The sequence below is a fragment of the Ornithodoros turicata genome, chromosome 9, assembly GCF_037126465.1.
Source record: "Ornithodoros turicata isolate Travis chromosome 9, ASM3712646v1, whole genome shotgun sequence".
Taxonomy (NCBI): domain Eukaryota; kingdom Metazoa; phylum Arthropoda; class Arachnida; order Ixodida; family Argasidae; genus Ornithodoros; species Ornithodoros turicata.
Window position 1 is genome coordinate 15,890,178 of NC_088209.1, and position 25,705 is coordinate 15,915,882.

At 43.6% G+C, this 25,705-nt stretch overlaps 1 protein-coding gene across 2 annotated transcripts; it reads left to right on the forward strand.

The window, feature by feature from the left end:
* The first annotated feature begins 179 nt into the window (after window positions 1-179).
* Window positions 180-25,398, forward strand: LOC135368193 (medium-chain specific acyl-CoA dehydrogenase, mitochondrial-like). Of its 2 annotated transcripts, none has more exons than XM_064601325.1 (14): window positions 180-457; window positions 3,465-3,552; window positions 4,551-4,648; window positions 5,288-5,357; window positions 5,639-5,739; window positions 15,436-15,516; window positions 15,590-15,720; window positions 17,324-17,432; window positions 18,838-18,909; window positions 20,317-20,385; window positions 20,501-20,596; window positions 22,949-23,125; window positions 23,196-23,267; window positions 25,082-25,398. In XM_064601325.1, the coding sequence occupies exons 1-14, from the start codon at window positions 437-439 to the stop codon at window positions 25,148-25,150; spliced, it is 1,254 nt and encodes a 417-aa protein (XP_064457395.1). In that variant the 5' UTR covers window positions 180-436; the 3' UTR covers window positions 25,151-25,398. The 2 variants fall into 2 exon arrangements, with proteins under 2 accessions (XP_064457395.1, XP_064457394.1); XM_064601324.1 differs by lacking the exon at window positions 5,639-5,739 and adding an exon at window positions 13,446-13,546 and having other exon boundaries at window positions 184-457.
* The last annotated feature ends 307 nt before the right edge of the window (window positions 25,399-25,705 follow it).

Genomic DNA, 25,705 nt, shown 5'->3' on the forward strand with positions numbered 1-25,705 from the left:
TTTCGCACAACTGTCGGCTGTCGCCACCTATGTCACGTCAGCAGAAGCTACGCGCATTGCCGGATGATCAACCTAACATAAAGCCAGGGGGCGCATCATTTTTCTTATTATCAAAACGGCTCTGCTTATTATCACTGCTTATTATGCAAAGGCGGCAAAAAAGCCAGAGCGCCAGATTCACGCACTTCACGCATATAGCAAGCCCGAAGGAAATCCCACTCTACAATACAAGGCAATAGAAGGGAAATCCTCCGCCTTGGACCTAATCCGTCGTCTGGCTGGTCTGGCTACGTTGGGTGCTCGTCTCGTGCTTTTTTTTTTTTAGCTTTGTTTTGCCGACCGTGTTGTGTTGTTTCAGTTTTCCTTGAACGTCGGACGTTGGTGCGTGTTGTTCGCGAGCGTATTGTTCTCTGTTGGGTGCCGAAAGCGCCGAAATATGAACACACCTTTGACCAAGGTGAGTCATGTGTAATGGGTCGCGTGCGTTGTCTGCCATTCAGGATGTTGTCGCCCTGTTGGGGCCTATCCTGGAAATTCATGTAAATACAAAATATCGCCAAAAAGTAGTCATTACACGTACCGCAAGGGTAAATGACTATATATTTGCCCCGACCTGAGGCACGCGTATGACATAACATCGGGTGTATCCATGCGTAGGGTTCGGCACTTCAGTTTGATGCACTTTCTGCGACAAACATGCATCAGATACGTAAAATACAAGTATTACTACAGCCCCGTACAACGGTGTGAGTTGCAGAGCTGAACCCGTTGGCTAAACATGCAAGCACTCTGGTCCTGTGCGGTGTTTGCCAAAACTTATTATTTTTAACTTAATCCAGTACCATCTGATCTCACCCGGAATTCGATAATAAAACATAGCCTATTGTGTTTTTTTGTTCGTAACCCTGTATTTTGTGAAATGTATTTAACCCGAAAATTGTCACCCTATGATATATAGGCTTCGATACTTTACTTTGACGTTGTTTTCACTGTAATGTTGTCCAGCCTCGTTAAAATGCTGTTGTTTCACGATTCTCGTATTTAGCACTCCTCAAGCCTGAAAATCACTGTTCATGATTTTGTATTACATTTTGTATTTACAGATGTGTGCGTGTATCACGTGCATTTTCGCTAATGCCATCATTTTTCCTTCTTATCTCATGTTTCAGGGATGCTTGCTCGTAGTGGACTTTTGTCTGTTTACAGCTTATCTTTGGTGTATCACCTACTTTGACCTTCAGTTCCTACTGTGACGTTTTGATTACCATGAGGGTTTGCAGTCGTTTCCGTGTGTCAGTTTTTCCTTCCATAGCGAGAGGTGCATCACTTCTGTGGCTAGGATAAAAAAGCTTCTGAAAGAATGTCCTCGGTGATTATGCACCAGCATACGTTATACGAGGGATATTTGGTAATTTATTTACCTCAGCATGAATTAAAGTAACGTGTGTCGAAACACTCCTCTGCATCTTGGACAATGTGTTGCGATGAGCCACATGCAGGTCCCAGCTTGGTGCTCGTCTTGGCGCAGATTAGAAAGTTACTCGACACCAGGGGAGGGTAACGGACATATTTTCGTTTCCGTGATCCGTTTCTGGTACCAGCCTTTCAATTTCGTTTTCGTTACTGTTTCCGGTAATGGAAAGGCTGTTACAAAGCTGCGGGAGGACATCCCGTCCGTCTCTGTCAGCACCCTGCTTTACCCAAGTGCCGTTTCGGTGTTATTCGTACACACTACACAAGTAATTTTACGCCGTTGGGATGCACACATCTTGCAAGATATATATTAAACAAATGTAGGAACATGTCTTCAGTCACCTTGAGTCCAGCAACTCAAGATCGACGTAGCCTTCATCCAGTATCGCATTCATAAGTGGACTTTCTGAGTAGTAAATAATGCTGCCATAGTCACAATGAAATGGAAAAAAAAAAGTAAAAAAATGCATAACTAAAAATCGTAGGCTGTCATACTCGTGCTATGGTGGAGTATAGTCATGTGTTCGTGTCATGGAGTTATGACGAATGGGACTAGTTAAGCGAGGGATGCACCCTTGAGATCCGATATTGCGCTTTGTTTCACGTGTAGTATTTAGAGCATTACAGGGAATGGAATCATCAAAATACAAAAGTAAAATAACAAGGCATTCAAAATGGAAACTTAATGATGCTGGACGACAAAAATCGCATATAAGGAAGCCTACAACTGCCAAAACGACGACCTCAAAACTAACACAACTGAACGAACGTAATAGCTGCGAGGAGGAAATACCTCGCGCACCTGGATTGTGGTTTTGTTTTGTTCAGTTTCTGTTTCGGATTTGTTTGGCAACGCGGCTCAGTCCGCTGTGTAAATCGTGTTTCTGATCTCTCACACGCACATTACGTGTGGACCGTTTCGCGAACCGGTAACTGCCTAAATTTATTTGGGTTCAGTTCCAGTTCGGTTCAATGCGAGAAAAGAAATATTTTGGTTGTGTGTGTGGGGGGGAGGTCTAGACAGGACAGACAGGGGACAAGAACCAAGGACGACTCAAAACCAGCAAATGAACTCGTTATCGCTTCTTCCACTTTCGTTATGTTGAATAAAGTGTGCTGCTTTTGTGTCGTCATTGTCGGTTCTTCTGCCCTGTCTGTCCTGTCTAGGGACGAGCCTGAGGGGCATGAATTCTGATTCCGCCTATAAGCAGACACCCCATAATACTAGGTGTCTAGGCCGGCGTGCACCGGGGTCTAACGGAAAACATGGTGCTCCGCAGACGAACGAAAATTGTTGCTCGGAAACTATTGTGCGGAATCGCGTGGTCTATTCTCCCGAATTTTTTCATGGTGCCCGATTAATTAATTACGTGCACCTCATTAACTTTTTAATTGTTTGTCCTATCGGCAAGATGTGAATTAGAAAGTGGTGGAGCGTACCAAGAAATACCCATCAGAATCTTTTCCTACAGTGTACTGTACAATTACGTGGAGCTTTTTTTCCTTGCCCCGCAAATTTATTTCCTCTTGCAAGGAAATGTGGGAGGAATGCCAATTGAAATGCATATTCAGATGCAACTTGGTGCATGCCAATGTGCTGTGAACAGCAACAATATAGCCAAACGGGGAGCCGAGGCCTCGGCAAGCAGCTTAGCCGGCTTAGCCTAACTGCTTATTGCCTGGTAAATCTCTGCAGATGAGGGTTCTCTCTGTTAGCATTCGCTACGACTAAATCACTGCACAAAATGTAACGCTGCCTTAGCTGTGCACAGGGGTTTGGCGCAGCTTTTGTCAGACAGGTGTTCGTCATAAAGTTTCCGGTGCTCTACTCTCTGGCCAGTGGGGAATTCTGTGGTTGAGTGATCTTGCAGTGACCATTTTGAAGCGCCACTAGGAAATTCTATAGTTGAGTGACCCTGCATTGACCATTTTGAAGCCCCTCCAAAGCTGTGTCTTCATGTGGGTCCTTTGTTTTTTCTTTTTTTTCGCAGGCGTCCGTCCTTGTAAAGGCTGCTCAGAGATGTTGTTCACGTTTCTTGTCTGCAAATGCACCAGCATCCAATACTGGCTTCTGTTTTGGTGAGTGACAAGCAATCAGTGATGGGGAAAGCACCCCATAATTGTACTTAAAGTAAAGTACCAAGTACCTGATACCATTGATAAATTTAAGTACAGTACAAAGTACCACGCTCCAAACACACTTTGAGTACTGTAAAAGCAGGAATTTCTGGAAATTTTGTGATCGAAACTTTTTCTGCTAACTTAAGGTTACGCAAAATATAGGTAACAGGGATGAAAAAGTAACTGGAATTAATGAAAATTTAATTAACAAAATAACACTGGAATTCACGACGATATGAGCTGCACGAAGGCAGGTTGATCTACTTGATGGTCTTTGTGCTAACAAAGTCCACGGTTCCCCTGGTCTTTGCGACCCTTGAACACCCTCGAATTTGAAAATGCCATTTTCAAGGTCTGGAAATCCTTAAATTTGTTTTACAGTCCTTGAAAACACTTGATCTTACGTCCTTTAATTGTTCTTGCTTTTACGGAGTCAGAACTGTAGCTTTGAAACCGCAAGCATTAGCGCTCTTTATTGCAATAGGAATCAGCTCCATTGAGAGGTCAGTGATGTTTTGGACATAAAATCTATTTTGCTGATTTTTAATTGAATTCAGATAGTCTACATAATTCTAGTAATTCAGCAAATTAGACTGATAGAAGTTCATCTTTAGGTTATTAATAATTGAAGATCAAGCAAATTATGCAAATTTCATTAATTTAACCCTTCACTGAACTGTAACACCAGAACGCCACGCAAAAAATCTGAAGTGTGAGCCTCATAAATTAATTAAATAATCAAGACATAAATTATACCTCAAAACCAAGTGTTGGTGACCTTGAACATATCTTTGAGCGCCAATTTGGAGTCTCTCACTTTCCACCGTACAGCTTGAATTGTGAACGTTATGCAAAAAACAAAAACAAAAATACAGCAGCAGTGCTGTATTTTTGTGTTGACAAAATCACTACAACATCACTACAATCACTACAACATCACTCCATTTGTGTTGTAGAGCTGTCAGATGACCAGAAAGAGTTCCAAGGGCTTGCGAGGAAATTTTCTCGAGAAGAAATCCTACCGAAAGCTGCCCACCATGATAAAACTGGGGAGGTAAGGTTTTCATTCCTTCTTTTTTTCTCTCTCTCTCTTTCTCTCTCTCCAGTTTTTTAATGTGTGCCTATGATGATGGATAGGGTGAGCATCCTCTAGCTTTTTGCTTGTTTGTGTTAAAGGGGGCGTGGAAGGCATTTCAAACATGCATTTTCTTTACAATGTAGTATGAACATACTACCTTCGAGACATAAAAGAAGTCCAAAAATTCTTCGGGACAAGCAAATTTCCAAGAAAATGATTTAAAAATAATAATGCACACATCAGCGGTTATCTCCCCCAGCTGCTCCTCGCGTGTTGCGGTGTCAGGTCATCTGAGGAATTTGCTATTGACTGCCAAGAACCATCTGCTAGCAAACAGGCTGGCCCACTGCTCAGGACGGGAAGTTGCCATATACAACTGCGAGAAGAAAGAAAGCGCTCACCTCTCTGTTAGGGGAAGATGTGACGTCGCAGTCTGGAGGAAGCAGCTTTTGTGGAGTGCGAAATTGGAAGCTCTATTGCACACTGCACTCCTACGTTTTCTGCAAACATGTTTCCCAGGGCTCGCAATCCTAACATGTGCACCTCCTGACGTATACCCTTTTGTGCCCCTTTAAAAGTAGATCTGCTAACTTACTGCCATGTTTTTCTCCAAAGTTTCCGTGGGACATTGTCAAAAAGGCCTGGGAGCTTGGTCTCATGAATTTGGCCATTCCGACAGCATACGGTAAGTCGTCCCTCTAGAACAAAAGCTTCTTTTTTTATTACAGTACGCTCGATGCTCGAGCGTGAACATTCCATTTTTTGTTCTGGGCAATTTGCACTTGTGTTTTTGTGGGTTTGTTATGCACGTGTGTTATGCATGTGTGTTATGCACAACATCAACAAATTCCACTGGGTTCAGCTCTGTCAGTGCTAGCGGTCTCTGAGCAGGCAAATATGGTAGCCCACTTGTTGCTAAAAAAAAGGTTAGCCAGGTATGATATGCACTTTTTGTTTGTCTCCTAGGTGGGAGCGAACTTTCACTTACGAACCATTGTCTTGTTACGGAAGAACTTGCGTACGGTTGCACAGGTGTCTCTACAGCAATAGATGCTTCTGATCTTGGGGTAATTGTTTTGCAGTGCATGTGTTGTGTGTGGATTCTGCTTTGCTCTCTGCCATACTGGTCCACGAGCGCGGTGGGCTCAAGTGACCAGAGCACGCTGGGGTTTAGATAAACACACACAGGTGCACTAGATTTTGACTTGCACAATAGCCTAGGCGTTTATATTTGGGATGGGCCAACGGAATCCTCGAGTGCTAGGCAAGGGTTCAAGATTCGCAAATCCGAATCCCGGTGCCCAGAACGGCGAATCGAATCTTTCAAATCCACCAACCACGTTTGTTTGTTTCTTTTTAAAAATTGGCACCTCCGGAGTCTGCCGAAAGCCTGATTAGCCTGATCCGAATCCCCGTGTCCAAGACGGCGATTCGAATCTTTCAAATCCGCCAAAGATGTTAGTTTGTTTCTTTTTAAAATTGGAGCCTCCGGGGTCCGCAGAACGCCTGATTAGCCTGATCCGAATCCCAGTGTCCAAGATGGCGATTCGTATCTTTCAAATCCGCCAAAGATGTTAGTTTGTTTCTTTTTAAAAATTGGCACCTCCGGAGTCTGCCGAAAGCCTGATTAGCCTGATCCGAATCCCCGTGTCCAAGACGGCGATTCGAATCTTTCAAATCCGCCAAAGATGTTAGTTTGTTTCTTTTTAAAATTGGAGCCTCCGGGGTCCGCAGAACGCCTGATTAGCCTGATCCGAATCCCAGTGTCCAAGATGGCGATTCGTATCTTTCAAATCCGCCAAAGATGTTAGTTTGTTTCTTTTTAAAATTGGAGCCTCCGGAGTCCGCAGAACGCCTGATTAGCCTGATCCGAATCCCAGTGTCCAAGATGGCGATTCGTATCTTTCAAATCCGCCAAAGATGTTAGTTTGTTTCTTTTTAAAATTGGAGCCTCCGGAGTCCGCAGAACGCCTGATTAGCCTGATCCGAATCCCCGTGTCCAAGACGGCGATTCAAATCTTTCAAATCCGCCAAAGATGTTAGTTTGTTTCTTTTTAAAATTGGAGCCTCCGGAGTCCGCAGAACGCCTGATTAGCCTGATCCGAATCCCAGTGTCCAAGATGGCGATTCGTATCTTTCAAATCCGCCAAAGATGTTAGTTTGTTTCTTTTTAAAATTGGAGCCTCCGGAGTCCGCAGAACGCCTGATTAGCCTGATCCGAATCCCAGTGTCCAAGATGGCGATTCGTATCTTTCAAATCCGCCAAAGATGTTAGTTTGTTTCTTTTTAAAATTGGAGCCTCCGGAGTCCGCAGAACGCCTGATTAGCCTGATCCGAATCCCCGTGTCCAAGACGGCGATTCAAATCTTTCAAATCCGCCAAAGATGTTAGTTTGTTTCTTTTTAAAATTGGAGCCTCCGGAGTCCGCAGAACGCCTGATTAGCCTGATCCGAATCCCAGTGTCCAAGATGGCGATTCGTATCTTTCAAATCCGCCAAAGATGTTAGTTTGTTTCTTTTTAAAATTGGAGCCTCCGGAGTCCGCAGAACGCCTGATTAGCCTGATCCGAATCCCAGTGTCCAAGATGGCGATTCGTATCTTTCAAATCCGCCAAAGATGTTAGTTTGTTTCTTTTTAAAATTGGAGCCTCCGGAGTCCGCAGAACGCCTGATTAGCCTGATCCGAATCCCAGTGTCCAAGATGGCGATTCGTATCTTTCAAATCCGCCAAAGATGTTAGTTTGTTTCTTTTTAAAATTGGAGCCTCCGGAGTCCGCAGAACGCCTGATTAGCCTGATCCGAATCCCCGTGTCCAAGACGGCGATTCGAATCTTTCAAATCCGCCAAAGGTGTCAGTTTGTTTCTTTTTAAAATTGGAGCCTCCGGAGTCCGCAGAACGCCTGATTAGCCTGATCCGAATCCCCGTGTCCAAGACGGCGATTCGAATCTTTCAAATCCGCCAAAGGTGTCAGTTTGTTTCTTTTTAAAATTGGAGCCTCCGGAGTCCGCAGAACGCCTGATTAGCCTGATCCGAATCCCCGTGTCCAAGACGGCGATTCGAATCTTTCAAATCCGCCAAAGGTGTCAGTTTGTTTCTTTTTAAAATTGGAGCCTCCGGAGTCCGCAGAACGCCTGATTAGCCTGATCCGAATCCCCGTGTCCAAGACGGCGATTCGAATCTTTCAAATCCGCCAAAGGTGTCAGTTTGTTTATTTTTAAAATTGGAGCCTCCGGAGTCCGCAGAACGCCTGATTAGCCTGATCCGAATCCCCGTGTCCAAGACGGCGATTCGAATCTTTCAAATCCGCCAAAGGTGTCAGTTTGTTTATTTTTAAAATTGGAGCCTCCGGAGTCCGCAGAACGCCTGATTAGCCTGATCCGAATCCCCGTGTCCAAGACGGCGATTCGAATCTTTCAAATCCGCCAAAGGTGTCAGTTTGTTTCTTTTTAAAATTGGAGCCTCCGGAGTCCGCAGAACGCCTGATTAGCCTGATCCGAATCCCCGTGTCCAAGACGGCGATTCGAATCTTTCAAATCCGCCAAAGGTGTCAGTTTGTTTATTTTTAAAATTGGAGCCTCCGGAGTCCGCAGAACGCCTGATTAGCCTGATCCGAATCCCCGTGTCCAAGACGGCGATTCGAATCTTTCAAATCCGCCAAAGGTGTCAGTTTGTTTCTTTTTAAAATTGGAGCCTCCGGAGTCCGCAGAACGCCTGATTAGCCTGATCCGAATCCCCGTGTCCAAGACGGCGATTCGAATCTTTCAAATCCGCCAAAGGTGTCAGTTTGTTTATTTTTAAAATTGGAGCCTCCGGAGTCCGCAGAACGCCTGATTAGCCTGATCCGAATCCCCGTGTCCAAGACGGCGATTCGAATCTTTCAAATCCGCCAAAGGTGTCAGTTTGTTTCTTTTTAAAATTGGAGCCTCCGGAGTCCGCAGAACGCCTGATTAGCCTGATCCGAATCCCCGTGTCCAAGACGGCGATTCGAATCTTTCAAATCCGCCAAAGGTGTCAGTTTGTTTCTTTTTAAAATTGGAGCCTCCGGAGTCCGCAGAACGCCTGATTAGCCTGATCCGAATCCCCGTGTCCAAGACGGCGATTCGAATCTTTCAAATCCGCCAAAGATGTTAGTTTGTTTCTTTTTAAAATTGGAGCCTCCGGAGTCCTGATTAGCCTGATCCGGTGCGCGCCAGAACCACAGCATAAAGCCCCTACATTACAAGTTTAAGAGTAACATGGTTTTGCTTTCGATTGTTTCTTAGTTTTATGGGAAGTACCTGGACACGAGAGTTTATGTAATTCCTGTAGTCGCTGAACAACATGTTAAATAATTTACATTTGAGAAGTAGTATATGGGTGCGTTTTCTCCTGAAAGTGTACTATTATTTAATTTGTTTTTCATTAAACAAATGTATCAAATTCTGCTTGAAAACACTTTTTGGTAAAAGTGTTTCTTTTGCCCCTAGGTCTTTAAACTTTTTTTTTAAAGAAAGGATTCGAAAGATTCTAGGATTCGCAGAACCTTTCATGGATCCGGATCCGGATCAATGAAAGGTTCTATCCATCCGGATCCGGATTCGGGAAGTTCTGGATTTGTGCCATCTGTAATTTATATGATTGTGGATAGGGTTTCTGCTTTTTTTACGGTTATTTCTCTGGTATGCCGTCGAAAGTCTGTACCTGGGACAGAGTACGAACTCGTTCGGCATAGTGGCTTGCACGATCGCCTTCCACGTCGAGACTGGGAGCTGACACTTGTTTCGAATCCTGGCCCCGGCTGTGCTGTCTGAGGTTTTCCCTGGGTTTTCTGTCAGTTTTTCCAGACTTTGTGTCGGCACAGTTCCCCTCGAAGTTTGCCCAGGACACATATTACTCCCCTTCCTCTGCCCCTACTCCTTAAAAACTGTCCTCTCTCCACCTGTCTACATCTGTGTGCCTCTCATAGCTACAGCCACGTCTCGACACACTAAAAATTTATGGAATTCACTGAATTAAAAAAAAAAAAACGGACACAAAGGACAACGCATGGAAAATTCTCGTTACGCAGCACTAGTTTAATGTCCGGCAAGCTACTATATACACAAAAACCTCAGAAGCAGGGGAAGAGGAATGAGATAGAGAGAGAGATTAGGGGGAAAGAGAATAGTGGGGGAGGGGGGGGGCAGTCTCACTTCACCCCCAGAGAAGTCTCCGCCAAGCAGCCCTTCCTTTGCACAACTTTTTCATTAATTTTTTTTTTACTTATTTTAAGAACGTACCACATTTGCAAAACTCTTAATAATTGATAGCCTTTTCTCAGCTTCTTTACGTTAGAATGCAGGCTAAACACGAGTGCTGCTGTTGCTTATCTTTTCTCAAACACCAGCAGGGTAATATTTCTTCCAGCGGTCTTCTTTACCATGTTTGTTCACCTGAGATCTCTCGACAGTTTTTGTCTCCGGTGACACTCCTACTGTACATCGCTTTCCTTTGTACCTTCTTTTTTGCGCCCGCAGCCCTCTTTAATAAGAATAAGAATTTGTATTTCCTCCTCACCACCTTCTTTGTCCCCTTTCTCTGATGTACATTAGTATAAATACCTCTACCAAGTGTTCGATGTATCGCACCTGATGAAGGATGGACTCCATCCGAAAGTTTGTTTTTCAGTAAAATAAATGTTTCAATCTCTATAAATACTTATCTCATTGACTGCATTCACTCATGAGGCTACATTTTATTCAAATAAATATAGTATACAAAACAAACGCTTCGGAAGTGAGTGCACGCTGAAAGGTGGTTTCGCGTTACAGCTCGGAAAGGAGGAGAAAGTCGTTGGTGGGGAAGGCGAAAGTTGAACAAAGAGTTAGGCAATAATATTGGCAAACAGTTATACAGTAAGTCATGATAGTGGAATTGTCCGAATATGTGGTTATTGGAATTGTGCTTTCAAAAAGGTGCTCAAAAATACAACAAAAGAAAATTCACAGAATTCCCCCAAAATTCATATTGTGCAAAAATACCGCACAAGTATAGGTATAAATTTAGTGTGGCACGACAGGTGTCCTCTCCTCTCGCGTTAACAAAGTCATCAAAATTTCTGCTGAAGAAACGGTCGTCTGCTACAAGACTGTTCCACGTTCCATACCGTACGTCTCGTGCGTCGATGGTGTCATTGCGTCGCAGGTGCACCGTGGCGCCACAACGACTGGTGACGTAAAGCATAGCGAAGTCGAAAACTTTCCTTGCTGCCAACCTCCTCGCACGACACCCTCGCCCGCCTCCTCGTGAGGAGGTAACAGAAGCATTATTCGCAATGGGTGATTCACGCTTCAGTGGTGACCGCACTATAACCAGTATCCTGCGTCGGGATGGACCATTATAAGCGGTGTTCCTTTACATTATGTTCCACGGGAAGAATATTGGGGGTCGGAAAAAGCCACGTTACAAGGGGTCCTGCACAACGAGCGGTTACGTTGTAAGTGGTCTCCACTGTACTCCACTTAAAGGGGATGCAGTAAACGACGAAACGGTTGCAGAAAAGAAGCAGTTTGTGATGATTCACAGTACAGCCATGAAAAATGGGAGAACAGGATGATAGTTTGCCTAACTTGAAAACTTTCGAAAAACAAACAAACAAACAGGCAATCTTGATATCAAAGTGTTGGACCACAGCTTGTGTACTGTGGTACATAGCATGATCGTAGGGGATAACTCCAGTCTTGTTGAAGGATGCTTTTTTCGTAGCAACTTAATTTGCAGAGCAAATGACAACAAGGCTCACAAGTAGGACCTGAAGTTTTAGGATTTAATGAGATTCTTCCCAAAATTTGCACCCCGAATTGAAGGGCTGCCCCTGTAGGGCGAAACCAGGTTTTTACCCAGCAAATTGCTCTTACTGGAACGTCTATGGGGATGCACACCAACTTGTTTGGCAGCAAATGCAGTTTCTACCAAACCAATACAGTTAGTTTGAGTAACTGAGCCTGATTTCTCCACAAATTTAGCATACCGAAAGTTTTTCCACCCAAATTGAAACGATTTTATCGTGCATGCTTATTTACCTGATTTTTACCCTATGAATTTAGGAAAAAAAATCTTTCACAAAAACTGCAGGCTCTACTCCTGAGGCAATAAGTTGCTTCTTATAGCCTGCTAAAAGCAACCTGCTGCACTTGCTTGACAAACTAGAACTAACATAATGGACACAACTTTTAGAGATGGAGGCATTGAACAATACTACACAGTACACAATAAAATAATACTAAACTTGGCAGTCTTAGTAGTGAGAACTAGAATCCTGTATGAAGTTTCGCTTTGTCTTTGTCGTAACACCGAGAAAGGCCACCCTGAGAAAAGGGGTGAGACTCAGGAATTTTAGCTTACAGTCAGAAGAGTATTTGATAAAAAGCTTGAGCCTCCAGGGCGAAAGAAGTGAGGGTATCTATCAAGCTCTTGAATGACACCAAACATGTAAGCTGCTTGCTTCTTGCTTCATGGCATATTCAACGAAGTTGCACTGCAGGGAAGTCGTGTTTCAGTACAAATCACGAACATTTTTTAACTTTGTTGTGTTGCTCTGGGTCTCAAGTAATGGGGTATGTGGGATATATGGAGTGTATGGGGTATATGTAGGGTTTTTCGTTTTCGGGTTAAACCCAATTTTTCACGATAGTTCCCCCCGTTTGCACCACTCAAACGCTTTGCTGCAGTTAAATGTATCGTGGCCATACTGAGCCTGAAGTCTTCTGTGAATTTCAGATGACTTTACGCCGTTAATACTTTCTCCCGAAACTGAACGATTATTATTATTTTTTTTTTTTCATTAAAGAAATGTATCATATTCTGCTTCAAAACACTCTCCTGTAGTTTTCTTTCTTGGCTTTTTAAACTCTTTTTACAGAAAAGATTCGAGATTCGTAAGATTTGTGGATTCGTTACCGTTCACTCAGTGATATACGACAGGGCAGGTATATCATGCTAGCGTAGTACCAGCATTATACATAATTTTTATTGTGGAAAGACGTAGATTACCCAGGTACTGCCAACTTGTTTTCTTTCGCATGGTCAGTTTTTCGTGAATCTTCGAACTGTCCATTTTTGAAACGTAATCGCAATTGCTTGATTTTGGGATTGGTCAGGTCCTTCCTCTCACAAAGTGCCTCCAAGTTATTTCTGTCAACACTGCAATGCCACAGGGGAGATAATTTTTGTTTGAAATTGTTGTTTGGGACATATTTGTGGACATACATAAGGCTGTGATAAACAACGGCTGTTCGCCTACCGGTGTCAAGGTGGACCTTTGGGTGTCCACCCTCCATGCCGCGTGGTTAGTGGAGTCTCTTGAAGAGGTCTCTAAACACAAATATGTGACTGGGTATGTTCGATCAGGATCCAGCTAACAGAGCATGAAACTCGGCATAAATAAACGTGCTTCTTTAACTGCCTGTTCCAGAATCCGCATCTTTATTCACGAGCACCATTCTGTGCGATTATAATATGCTCTCAAAATTTGCTCAAATTAACACGTTGAGAATATAAAAATAAACTTTTTGTAACTTAGCGTGGAAGTAGAATATTTTTCTTACGAAAAATTGGGATCACTTGTGACAACTGTAGAGAATCGTTTGAGGACGGAAAAAGAATGTGAACCGTAAATGATACGTCACGCTTTTAAATTTAGAGAGTCCCTACAATCTGTTAATCATACCATTGATTGATTAGATTCCTTTTCGGGGGATCATGTTCCTTGTTTTCACTTTTTTTTTTCTTGGCCTTCCCTTCCTTTGCGGCTCAGGTGGCCCCGAATTGGACTGTTTCGCCAGCTGCCTATGCGTCGAGGAGTTTGCGTATGCCTGCTCGGGAGTTGCATTGGCTCTAACGGGCACTGAGCTTGGGGTAGGAATGCATGCTTTGGTCACTTCTTTCTTGCTTAAGAATAGTAATGTGAAAGACTGTCACTCTGTGGACCATTGTGGTATGGAAGCTGTATCTGTATCTGAAATAGTGTAACGACTGTTGTCTACTGTCTTTGATGATGAACAATGTATAATTCGTATTCTGAACAGGGTTGGTTACCGGAAAGAGTGATGGAGATGAAAAATGTGAACGACCCGAATTCTGCGAGAACAAAAATAGATTGACACCAAAGGGTGGTAACTGAAATGGATAATGATTTCGCCTAACGTATTCCTCCTTCGACCTCTTTTTAAATTTAACTCAAGTTAATGTATTAGATCCTTGGCACCTTTCTGTTTATTTATTTAAGGCATACTGTGGACATTTGAGCCCAATCAAGAAGGGTACATACCATGTAAAATTACAAAAAAGTCTTTGGTTGTTGTTAGTTTTCAGTGTTTGTGTTGAATGGTCTGTCACTCTGTTTACACAGTGTTGTTGCAAGATTGAGGGGCAGAAAGGACAAACACTGTAATGCCAAGAACAGACTGTACAATCTCAAGGAAACAAACCAAATTCTGCTATGGAAACTGCTACCAAAGATCCATCGAAGCAGAAACAGAAACAAAAAGTCCCATCTTATAGGTACTGGAAACAGAATTGGAAATGCTATTTTTTTTGGTAACCAACCCTGGATTGTAATGGAGCGAAGCATTGGTATAGGGGAACCTCTTCACAGCGAAGATAGTTAAACCTTTTAAGACCTTTAGGAACTCGTGTATGAGGTTTCAAAACGTGGAACAGTAGGTTAACTTCACTGCGTAGAGGTTCTGCTGTATTGATACATGAAGGGAATTGCCTCAGGACGAGAGCCACTGATATTTCGAACAGAGACTGTTCTTCTACTGGGCATCTTCTTCTTCTTCTTTGGCCCAGAAAAAGAACAGTCTCTGTTAGAAATATCAGCGGTTCTCGTCCTGAGGCACTTCCCTTCATACTTCCTTATCGGTTTGCTGGATTTCTGCCTGTCTACTACTCTATTGATGTGCGACAGAGCTTTCCTATGTTGCTGGAATACGCTGTCCTCTTCCTGTCAGGGATAGAAAAAAATATTTACAGGCATCGTTAAGCTTTATTTTTCCCAGCATCAGCAGGCATTTTCTTCGGTTACGTCATGATCAGATTGTTGTGTCTCTCTTTCGAAGCACAAATTGTGTTGGTGTTCACAGTTGTATCGAGATATAATGCCCCACACCAGGGTGATCCCCTCACATACGCCAGCATTCGGTAACGAGCTGGCAGGCCCATAATGCTATTAGTCAAGAGATAAACTGATGTTCTGAGGCTGGAACAACATAGAGGGGACAGATACAAACAAAGCCTCAAATTGCCTAAGAAATCAACGATGAAAGATGAAAGTCACTGAAAAGGTTAGCCAGCTGAGTGGCTGGTTTGTCGTCCCTTCAGATGACGCACCCCGAAAGTCGCTGGAGAGGCGTGTTAGCTTAGCTCAATTGGTAGAGCCCTGGACCGGCAATCCAGAAGATGTGGGTTCGATCCCTACAGCTGGCTAACCTTTTCAGTGACTTTCATCTTTCATGCTATTAGTGTCATGGTTGAGTTGGTGAACAGAAAAAAAAATGAAGTCTCGACATCTTTGCTCTAATTACACAGGCCCCTCAGTTGTGTGACTAAATACAGTAAATAAGGTCCGCTGCAGGTGGTAGATTAGAGTACTCACATGCAATATTGGGAGTTAGTTCACTTATTAGTTTCACTTAGGGGGCCCTCCTTTCGGACGCACATTACTTGTTCTGGTATCGCCTCGTAGACATTGTCATTTATCCCTTTTTTTCTCTTCCTCCTTTTCTCTCTGTTCCTTTCCTCAGCAAACTCCAGTTATCATAGCAGGAAATGAAGAACAGAAGAAGAAGTACCTCGGCCGCTTAATCTCCGAACCCTTGCTGGCTGTAAGTGTCGCACTGTATTGAAGCACAAAAGGAACGATGGCTGTTGCTTACGAACATTGCAATTCACAAAAAGGCGTACTGCGTGACCGAGCCAGGCGCTGGGTCGGACGTGGCTGGCATTAGGACAAAGGCGGAGAAAAAGGGCGACCAGTGGGTCCTCAACGGACAAAAAATGTGGATCACAAACGGAGGGGTGGCCAACTGGTAAGACATAGTTGTCTCGAACATCGTGATCATATGTGCATACCGTCGTGAGCTTTATCAAGGGGAGCACGCCACCGTGGGGCAGCGCTCCGCGGTGAGACACGCAAGGTGATGGCAACATGTTTGCCGCTCTGGTGCCAGTGTCCCCATCATGCGCATAATGATTTTCATGCACGTAGTGTGCGCCGTGAATCACGTCCACTTTCCTTGGCAGTTGGTAGCGACAACATTTCTTTCTTTTTACTTTCAGTTGCATTCGGTCCAGGTAGTGTACATTAGATAATAAACTTCTGTTCAGAATGGGCTAACCCGTACTAATCCGGACTAATCCGACTAACCCGTTGCGACTAATAATGGTTAAAAGCATGTGAAAGTGAGCTAATGTAAGCGGACAAGCTGTCACCGAAACACTGTGATGGTAAAGGCATCGAAGGATTGCTTCTATAACAGTGTGCCCATTGAAGGTAGTAAGCAGGATTGTTCAAGCATATTGTAACTGTGATGGAATCGCTGGTGTCCCTAGCTGACTGGAATATCTGTCTTAACGGTGTCGCTCTCCATTACCTCCTCTTATCAGCTGTTTCCACTTCCACTCCGCAGTGGATGCTGGGTGCCGCCATAAGTGGTGGACGAGGCTATCTGCTGCACGCTTGCGTGTTTTCTTTCATAATGCTCACAGTACTGCACATGCTATCACTTTGCATGAACGATTCTCGGGTCATATAAATAAGCTTATAACCTTTTAACGTTTTGGCGCATTATAGCCTTCGTCGCTGCTGCACCATAAAAATACTAACCATCATCATCATCATCATCATCACCGTCATCATGAATAATCTCTTTGTGAACAGAGGCACATTATACGGCAAGGTGCATGTAGTGTATGATTTTTCGGAATGCTGTGTACCTTGAAGAGCATCAACTTTCTTGGTGCTGAATGTCTGTCTCAGCCACAGGCAGCAGAATGGGACAGGGGTTCACATAAATTCCTGTAGATTTTGACGGGGGATGAATTTTCTATTAAGTGTAATCTCAAAACCCAGATAGAATAAAATTGCATGACAGGTCTCTGGAAAGCTGAGCTATGAGCCCTGAGAAACGGTAACCAAAATACGTCCGTTACCCTTCCCTGCTTGGAACAGTGAGACAAAAATGTTGGAATTCAAACTATATATATTATGATCGACATTGGACAAACTTAACTTGTGAGGCAACTTTTAGGTCGGTCAGTGAATGTACAGGCCAGTGTTGTAACCCACAGTCAAGTGTGTGGTGAAATAGTTCATTGTAGGCAAAATATTTTCTGAATCAGTGTTGACCAGAATGCAGATCCCAGTGTGAGTGCCCTTCATGCTTTATTATTCTTCAAGAAACGCTGGCCTGGAAAGATGGCGATAATCAAGAACACGGAGCTTATCACCTGGCATCCGTAGAGAACACTTTTCTGACTTTGCCGTCATTGTAAGCGCAGCAATTTCCGAAAGACTGCAGTTTGTTGTCATCCCACAACATTGTCCAAAGCGATGTTTGTGGTTGTTGTTTATCTTTCTTCACATAGTATGACGAAGCACGGTTAATTATCTTCGGCACGTCCTCCTTGTAGGTACTTTGTGTTGGCAAGATCAAACCCCGATCCCAAGTGCCCAGCCTCAAAAGCATTTACTGGTTTTATAGTGGAAAGGGACACGCCTGGACTTACTCCGGGCCGCAAGGTAATGCTGAAAACATATACTGGCTTTCTTGTACATATGTGGGCACATTTGAACAGTGACGCGTGCCACAAGTCATCACACTGTGTCTTGTGCGCCTTCGAGCCAATCTATGAAACGAGGGCCCTGAGCACTGAGCATGCCATCTACTACTGTTCATCTGCAACGTATATTTAATAAAGAGACTCCAGAAGGAACATAGCATGAGGCGTGCAAGTAGAATCGGACGCAGTAGCAGAAAATGATTTCTCGCATTTCATCATGGACACCAATGAAATTAAGCAGTTTTTTTTTTTTTTTTTGTTAATTTTATGGTTTTGTAGCGGCCCCTAGTTGCGGAATGGGCGTGTTGAACGTTGCGAGGACGGTGGGACATATGTTTCGTGACTTCGAAAACGGATTGGACATCTTGTTTCGACAACGAATAAATCGATACGTTTTTTGGCCTGCTACAGTTTAATTATTTGTCTGACTGTTTTGCTAATTGAATTGTTTAATTGTCTTGCTAATTGAATAGTTGAATTGTTTCATTATTTTGTTTTTATTTTTCAGTTCCTTAGAAAATTTAACTGTCAATTCTAATTGTTCATTATTTTAAGTTCTGATGCATACCTAAAGTGAGACACTAAACTTGCAAGTATAATTGAACCTCTGTATGCAGTAAGGGGATATAATCGAAAAATCCCAAAATGAGAAAAGGGGCCTGATCTGATTGTCCGTCCCATTGATACACATGCATTTCCCGTTTTTTTATCATGCTGTAGCGGGCCAACAAATCGCAATAAGGTCCTAAGTTTTCATTGGCAGGTGCACACTGGTATGTAGGTGTCATTGCAACAAAAATAGTAAAAAGAGGATAAGTCGACTTATCCCCTTATTGCATACAGAGGTTCAGTTGTTCTGCACTGGTTTGCCTTCACTGTATGCTGCTATTTGCTCAAACAAAACAGCTGCAACAAGCTGTCGTCTGCTAAATTTTTTTATGGCACGCCTCCCTTAAAAAAATTGGCGTAAGAGCATACAGCACCAGCAGAGCCTGTGTCTGAGGAGACTTCGCAGAGTGTGCCCTGTGTGGCAAATTCGGATGACACACCATTATGGCGGCACTTCTGATGTGCCGTATGTGGTGGCGCACCTCAGACTATTTGAATGCACCCCTGGTGTCATGAAACCTTCATCAGCTTAACGGCTGTGGGAAGCCCTTAATGAACCTAAAATTTCTTAATTAACTTTAGGTATTTTGTCATCTAATAATTACGAGCCTCTCTTTGAGAGGACATGTGCCTGGCTGGGGACTGCGCCATCTAAGTGATTAATCCACGTGCAGAAGTATTATGTTTTGTTCAGCTCATTACATGTTTTGGAATATGACACCTGTATTTTCGTATGTTTTTGTGTCGTCTTGCAGGAGGTGAACATGGGACAGCGTGCATCAGACACACGAGGCATCACTTTTGAAGACGTAGTAGTACCCAAAGAGGTGAGATCCCGTAGTTGGATGATATGAATCTTCAAAGCATGCCTTGCATGCATAGCTATGCCTATGGCTATGCCTTCAGCATCTCATATATCTCAGCTGTTAGTTGCCACAAAAACTATAGGTCAAGCTTATTACTGTATATTAAAGAAACTCTGGAAAACAACCCTCATGTTATGGATCTTTTAAGTACTTTTCCTTAGTTTTCTCTTTGGAAATAAATACCGCAAGGCAGGAGAAAAACAACAATGGGACAATACGAGATAAGTGCCTGTAACAACATCTGTTAGGGGCAGCTGTCTTGCATTGCCCTGTTGTAGTTTTTTTTTTCCTGCCTTATGATGTTTAATGCCACCCAACTAGCTCAGTTTTCAGTACACTTCCCTTCTGGAAATGGGGGGCCGACTTACACATGGGCTGTTCCATAATCCACTTCATGTGGTAGCTATGGGAAACCAGTTGAGATGTTTAGGTTTTTTACGAGGAATATTTTATGTATTTGCTTTAAAATAATGCACGTGCTGTTAAGTATAGAGTATTTTTGCGTAAATATGCGGGTGCGCTATGTCGTGACTCTAGAGTTGCCATGCACCCTCCGAAGCCAATCGCAAACTTGAACAGATGACTTCAGAAAATCCCAGAGGGCTTAGTGCTGCTTTAAACTATGGTACCCTGCTTATCAGGAATGAGGTCTCCAAACTGTTTCGGTTTCTCCTGTCTCGGCTGATAGTCCATGAGGTGTCAAGGCCACAAAAACGAAACATTGGCTGTTCCCTCTTCCTCATAAAGGTAATCTGCAAGGTGGCAAAGCATGTGCAAGCAGCACTGGGATTTCTTGAAATAGTCTATTTACAGTGCTCAGCATTTGTCGTGTGGGAGCATGCATTCTCATTGTGCAGTCTCTGTCAACAGTGCTGCCATTGCTCATGAAGATAGTTAGAGCCTGAAGCTGTAGGGTTTAACCCGATTCTTCCCCGAATTAGAGGTTGCCTCTTTAGGGTGAAACCAGATCTTTACCCCGCAAATTGCCCTCAATTAGAGGTCTGTAGGAATTCACACAAACTTGCTTGGGCGAGGCAATTTTTAGTTACTCACAACTTCCTGCTACGAGAATTATTCACTAGGATTTTTTTTTAAATATCAGTTTGCAAACTTTTCAACTTACCTGAAACTTACTGAAAAGGAAAATATTGCTGTTACAATTTCAGTGCAGTCAAACCAGCTGCAGCTAGGCAGAGGTTTCTACGGTTGGCATAAATGAGGTCTGCTTTATCGAAGCATGAAAGAAAACATATGTGAATGCAAGAGAGAATTGCTTTGACACTTTATCTCTGTGTGCCCATTGTCCCTGGTCTCAGTGTTTGACTGTTGTGAATAATTACGTGCCCTTGTACATTTGCTTTGTTTCAGAATGTTTTACTGAATGAAGGTGACGGCTTCAAAATTGCCATGGGAACCTTTGACAGGACGAGGGCACCGGTCAGTTTCCGTCTGGCGCTTAATCTGCCGCTTTTGCAGCAGTAATATTGTGGCACGATTTCGTAGCAGAAGCTTGTTTCTCAGTTTCGACAATCTGGGTCATTGTCTGTTTCAGGTTGCAGCTGCAGCCACTGGCTTGGCTCAGAGAGCGCTAGATGAAGCTGCAAAATACAGCACTGAGAGAAAAACATTTGGTGCGCCTATTGCTGCGGTAATGTTTGTACTTATCTAAATGCCCTGCTTTGTTTTTTGATGGCCACTGTGCACTGTCGGGTCACACAGTAAAGCCCCACAGCTAACACAAAAGCGCACCCAAGTACCGCACAACCACAGACAGTCGGGAGGCAAAATAGCGCCCCACTACAGCTCATTAATAGGGCCTGACTTTTTCTGGTTTTATTTTTGGCCAAATTCGGGGGGTAAATATCGGGTGATATTTTTCATTTGAAAATTCGGGTGTATTCGGGTTAAATCCTGTTACGGCATATTCTGTCGTCAAGAATTCGGGTGTATTCGGGTGATTTTTTTTTTTTAATAAAAATTTGTCTTAACATGGAACTAATGTTTAGCAACGTTATCAAACTTTATTTTAATGGACGCTTATGAGTGTGCCACGCGACCCGGATGTTTTCGGGTAGATTCGGGTTAAACCCGAATTTTACGGATTTCGTTCGGGGGGTAAATATCGGGCGGATACGGGTTTAACCCTAAAAAGTCAGGCCCTACTCATATAACGGCGAAATATGTCAAGGCTGTGACGGAAGACGCCAGTAATCCGCACTTGGGACCCGAAAGCGCGCTATGTTCGCACACTCGTGATGTTGCGCTGCAAGGTTTGCGGAAAGAAACGCTGGGTCCATTGTACCTTTACGCGTTTCGTGGTTCGAGTGACAGTACCGCCAATGGCGTCAGCGGACCGTCACTCGAAAGTGCGTGCAAATCAGACAAACTCACCGCAATATAACTAGGGCCTGACTTTTTAGGGTTAAACCCGTATCCGCCCGATATTTACCCCCCGAACGAAATCTGTAAAATTCGGGTTTAACCCGAATCTACCCGAAAACATCCGGGTCGCGTGGCACACTCATAAGCGTGCATTAAAATAAAGTTTGATAACGTTGCTAAACATTAGTTCCATGTTAAGACAAATTTTTATTAAACAAAAAAAAATCACCCGAATACACCCGAATTCCTGACGACAGAATATGCCGTAACGGGATTTAACCCGAATACACCCGAATTTTCGAATGAAAAATATCACCCGATATTTACCCCCCGAATTTGGCCAAAAATAAAACCCGAAAAAGTCAGGCCCTAAATATAACTTCGGTAGTACTGTCGGCGTTGCGAAAGGTAATCTCCACGGTCGTTGAGACGCGTGTGCCAGATGTCCACGCACAAAAACACAGGTGTGCATATTACGAGTTTTTTTTTTGCTTTCGTGTCGTTTTAAGTGCTAAACTAAAAAAAACATGTGATGTGCGAATTATCTGATGGTGCAAAATACTACGCGAGAAACAGTTTAAAGGTCTGTGTTCATTTGGGAACCTTGCGCACCATGCGCTGTTATCTGACGTTACTCCGCGTGAGCGTGCAATACTTCTCCTGCGACGCTGGACATCATAGCAACTGTCGACCTAATTGGATTTCTACAGAATTTCATGCAAAACTCCGCGAAACATCGTGCGAAATAAGGGATTCCGTGAAATTCCATGCCAAACAAAGGATTCCACGATGGATTCCAGATTCCGTGAAATACTGTGGAATCGCGGAAAACCCAGGGCCTTGGCGATGTTACATGCGATACATGCATTTCGATTCATTACATGAGTCGAAAAGTAATCGACTACTCTGAAATCGATTATGTACACGGTAATCGATTACCCAAGACTGTAATCGAATTACTTAAAAAATTACTTAAACAGCAAACTAATTGATTGCTCACAAAATTACTCAAAAAGTAATAATTAGTAATGCAATTACTTGTAACATATTATGTACGGACCTTTCTTATTGAGTAGATGAAATATGGTAATATACTGTATCTTTGGTAACCCTGTATTATGGTTTCTTGATCAGAAGGAGCTAATTGATGGATTGTATTGTGTTGAGCTTTTAATGCCACTCACTAAGGTGCACTAATGTGCAAATACGTCTCCTTGCACAAATGAAAGACATTGTTATTTTGACACCAACCCAGAAGGCACAGATTTATCCGTCGCATTGTTCATGTTTTATGAACGAAAGAACGTGGAACGGGCTTTCGTTTGTCACATCAGACAATTTGTCCGCTTACCACAGGAGGTGACTTGTGGAAACCAATCTGAGACCTTTGTCCCACCTCTTGAGAAGGAGAGGAAAAAAAAAAAAAGTGAAGCATAAATCGGTGGTTTCTTTCACCAATAAATCGATAACCACACTACGGGTGAATCCTGTTGCTTTCGTGTTAGTGTCGAGGTGACGCCATCTTTCATTCCGCGAGAGGAAATTTTTGCATTTCCGCGCCCCTTCAGCACATTCGACACACTCAACACACTCACCTGGGATGCCCGTCTCCATGCAGCACCAAGCAGTGCAGTTCATCCTGGCCGACATGGCTATCGGGGTAGAGGTGTCCCGTCTTGCTTGGATGAGAGCTGCCTACGAGGCAGATCAGGGCCGTAGGAACACCTACTATGCTTCCATAGCCAAGGCCCTGGCCTCGGATGTCGCAAACAAGTGTGCGTCTGATGCCGTACAGGTAGGTGCCAGAAGCTCGCACTTCTCGCGAAGAACCGGGAGCTCACGGCAGAGAGCCTCCTCTCTTTCAGGTGTTCGGGGGAAATGGATTCAACACGGAATACCCAGTCGAAAAGCTGATGCGTGATGCAAAGATATTCCAGGCGAGTTACCCGCATGTTTTCTAATATGCTAGGACGGTTTTCGTCTCCGTGCTCGGAGAGAGGATAAAGTTTGGGGAAACCACGTGACAAAGTGTCTGTCCACGCCCCGAATGTGTCGAACAGCGCGAGTACACAGGAGGTAAACTGTGTTTCAACTGTTTGTCCACCTTGAAATGTTGCCCCCCCCCCCTTATTTGGGAGAGGGAGTAGTGAGGGCGCTCCGTGGTGAATAGGGGAGAGAGGGAACATGGGGAGGCTGGTGAAGACAGCTGACCTACCTTATTTTCCCTATTCTAACGTGGCCCCCGGAATGTAACCTAATTTTAATGATGCTCGGATAGAAAAGTATTTAAAAAGAGTAAGTATTAAAGTAGTATGAGAAAGTATTAAAGTAAGAAGAAAAGTATTTATTTAGTATAGAAAAGTATTTAAAAAAGACTATGATGCGGCGAACAAGCAGCGGACAAACGCTTATATCTCGTCATTGTCATCGTCTGATGTGTCCACGTCACCGTCAACTGTCCAGAGGCCATCGTCTTCAGCCCCATGGAGCGCATTTCATATCCTGCATTTTCTGAATGCGTTGGCAACCATTGGCTTTCAGTTTTACAATCTCCCGTGTTACGGGTAACTGTTGCGCCCCCAAAGCCTTTACGAAAACTGCAAGAACTCCTCTGCAAAACTGCAAAACTCCTCCACTTTGGGGGGGGAGGAACCTACCCTGCTTAGGTCCATTATTATTCCTTTGTGCGTCGACCTTGTGTATCAATTGCGACCTTGCGCATCAATTCATACTTTGTTTCCGCCATTCCTGCACTTCTGTTTCCGACACAGAAAGCTTTCTAGATGCTTGAATGTGAACAGGTTCAATGATACACAGTAGGCACTTCTAGATGCTGCACAGTTTCCTTCCGTTTTGGTATGCACCTCTCCCAACTGCCTGCTCGCCACCTAGCGGACCCCAGCAGAAACGCTCGATGAATGATAGTAACAGCAGACACAGCCTCCCTTCGTGTGCGATGTAGAGTCCCCTGGCTTACATAACTCAAACAGCAACAGCACGCCTTACGCCACGAGTATCTTGCACCACGGAGGGTTACCTGACCCTAACGGCTCACAACAACTCGGCCCCTCTGAAGCCGGGTCCACAGCTCCATGTGCAGATTTGTAATATGATCCATCCAGTTAGTCCAATCCATGAGATAGACTTATAATACAGCATAAATCACACTGACCTAGAATTCACAAGCACAGTCCTTGATGCAGTTCGTGCTTGTTGCAACATGTTTGCATCAACTCTCTCGCTCCTGTCCGCGTTGCACACTGTGGAGAGGGAAATATTCTCAATAAGGTAAAGTTGAGAATAATGTGATGCATGTGTTGTGGTGTTTTGACAAAAAGAAAAAGTAAGGGCCCAGACACCTTCAAAACGAATGTTGAAGATTAAATAATATGAAGGAATGCCTGACAAAAGCATGACTCGACTTGGATAACTCTTGGACTGGATCCGAGACCACGGTCAAAATTACTTTGAGGCCGGGAAGGTCTTGTGTTTTTGGACCAGCCGGGCCCGTTGGAGAGCTCTAGCTTGCAGTGGTGTCAGAGCCTGACAAGTTTCTGTACTTGCAGTTGCAATTGCCTACGCATCAATTGTCCCCCTTACTTGAAGGTTTACATTAGTGCAAATAATTGTCTTTCACATCTATTTGGCATAAATCTGGTCACAAAGTGTTGCCACTCTTTAACTGTCACTTGCCCATGTAGCCCTTTGTTCTTTTCTTGTGCTCATGTGCTCTCTTTGCATTGTTTTTCAGATCTATGAAGGCACCTCTCAGATTCAACGCCTTATCATCAGCAGGGAGTTATTAGGACACTACAAATAGGCTTATACCAATGAGGCACTTTTTGTAGGTGATGTGATAATTGCATCAAAGTATGCCACGAGATTTGTTTTATTTTTCCTAGACTGTTTCTATTTGCTCAACTTTTTGACACACTGGGAACCTATCAATGCAATGCTAAATGCTGTGCCACCACAGATATATACACTATGTATACTATATGTTATTCTGCTAAGTCTTTTGTATCCACAGTATTGGTTAGTACCATTTATATACCTTACTACTGAGGACTCCTTTGGTGTTTTTCTTTTTTTTGCTCGATGCTGTTAGTAGCCTCTTCGATCAATACCGAGGGCGAGAAAGTAATATTGGAAACCCCAAGATACAGTCTTCCTACACTAGAATGCATTTTATTACATATTTGGCTGTGCATAATTGCTGCAGCTTTTTTACACAAACGTAGCATCATAAAGACGTTAATTAATTAATTAAAGAGGTGTTCGATAAATAAATGGCAAAAGGAAAAAAAACAAGGACCTCAGCATTTAGCTTCCTATTTGTTCCGAACCATCTGAGCCGTTACTCTCGTAGGTGTCG

What these genes read in the sequence shown, in the direction of transcription:
- LOC135368193 (XM_064601325.1), top strand. Translation starts at nt 437, where the DNA reads ATGAACACACCTTTGACCAAG. An exon ending in TCTCCGAACCCTTGCTGGCT is followed by an intron (nt 15,517 to 15,589) that starts GTAAGTGTCGCA and finishes ATTCACAAAAAG; the next exon opens with GCGTACTGCGTGACCGAGCC. An exon ending in TTGACAGGACGAGGGCACCG is followed by an intron (nt 20,386 to 20,500) that starts GTCAGTTTCCGT and finishes TGTCTGTTTCAG; the next exon opens with GTTGCAGCTGCAGCCACTGG.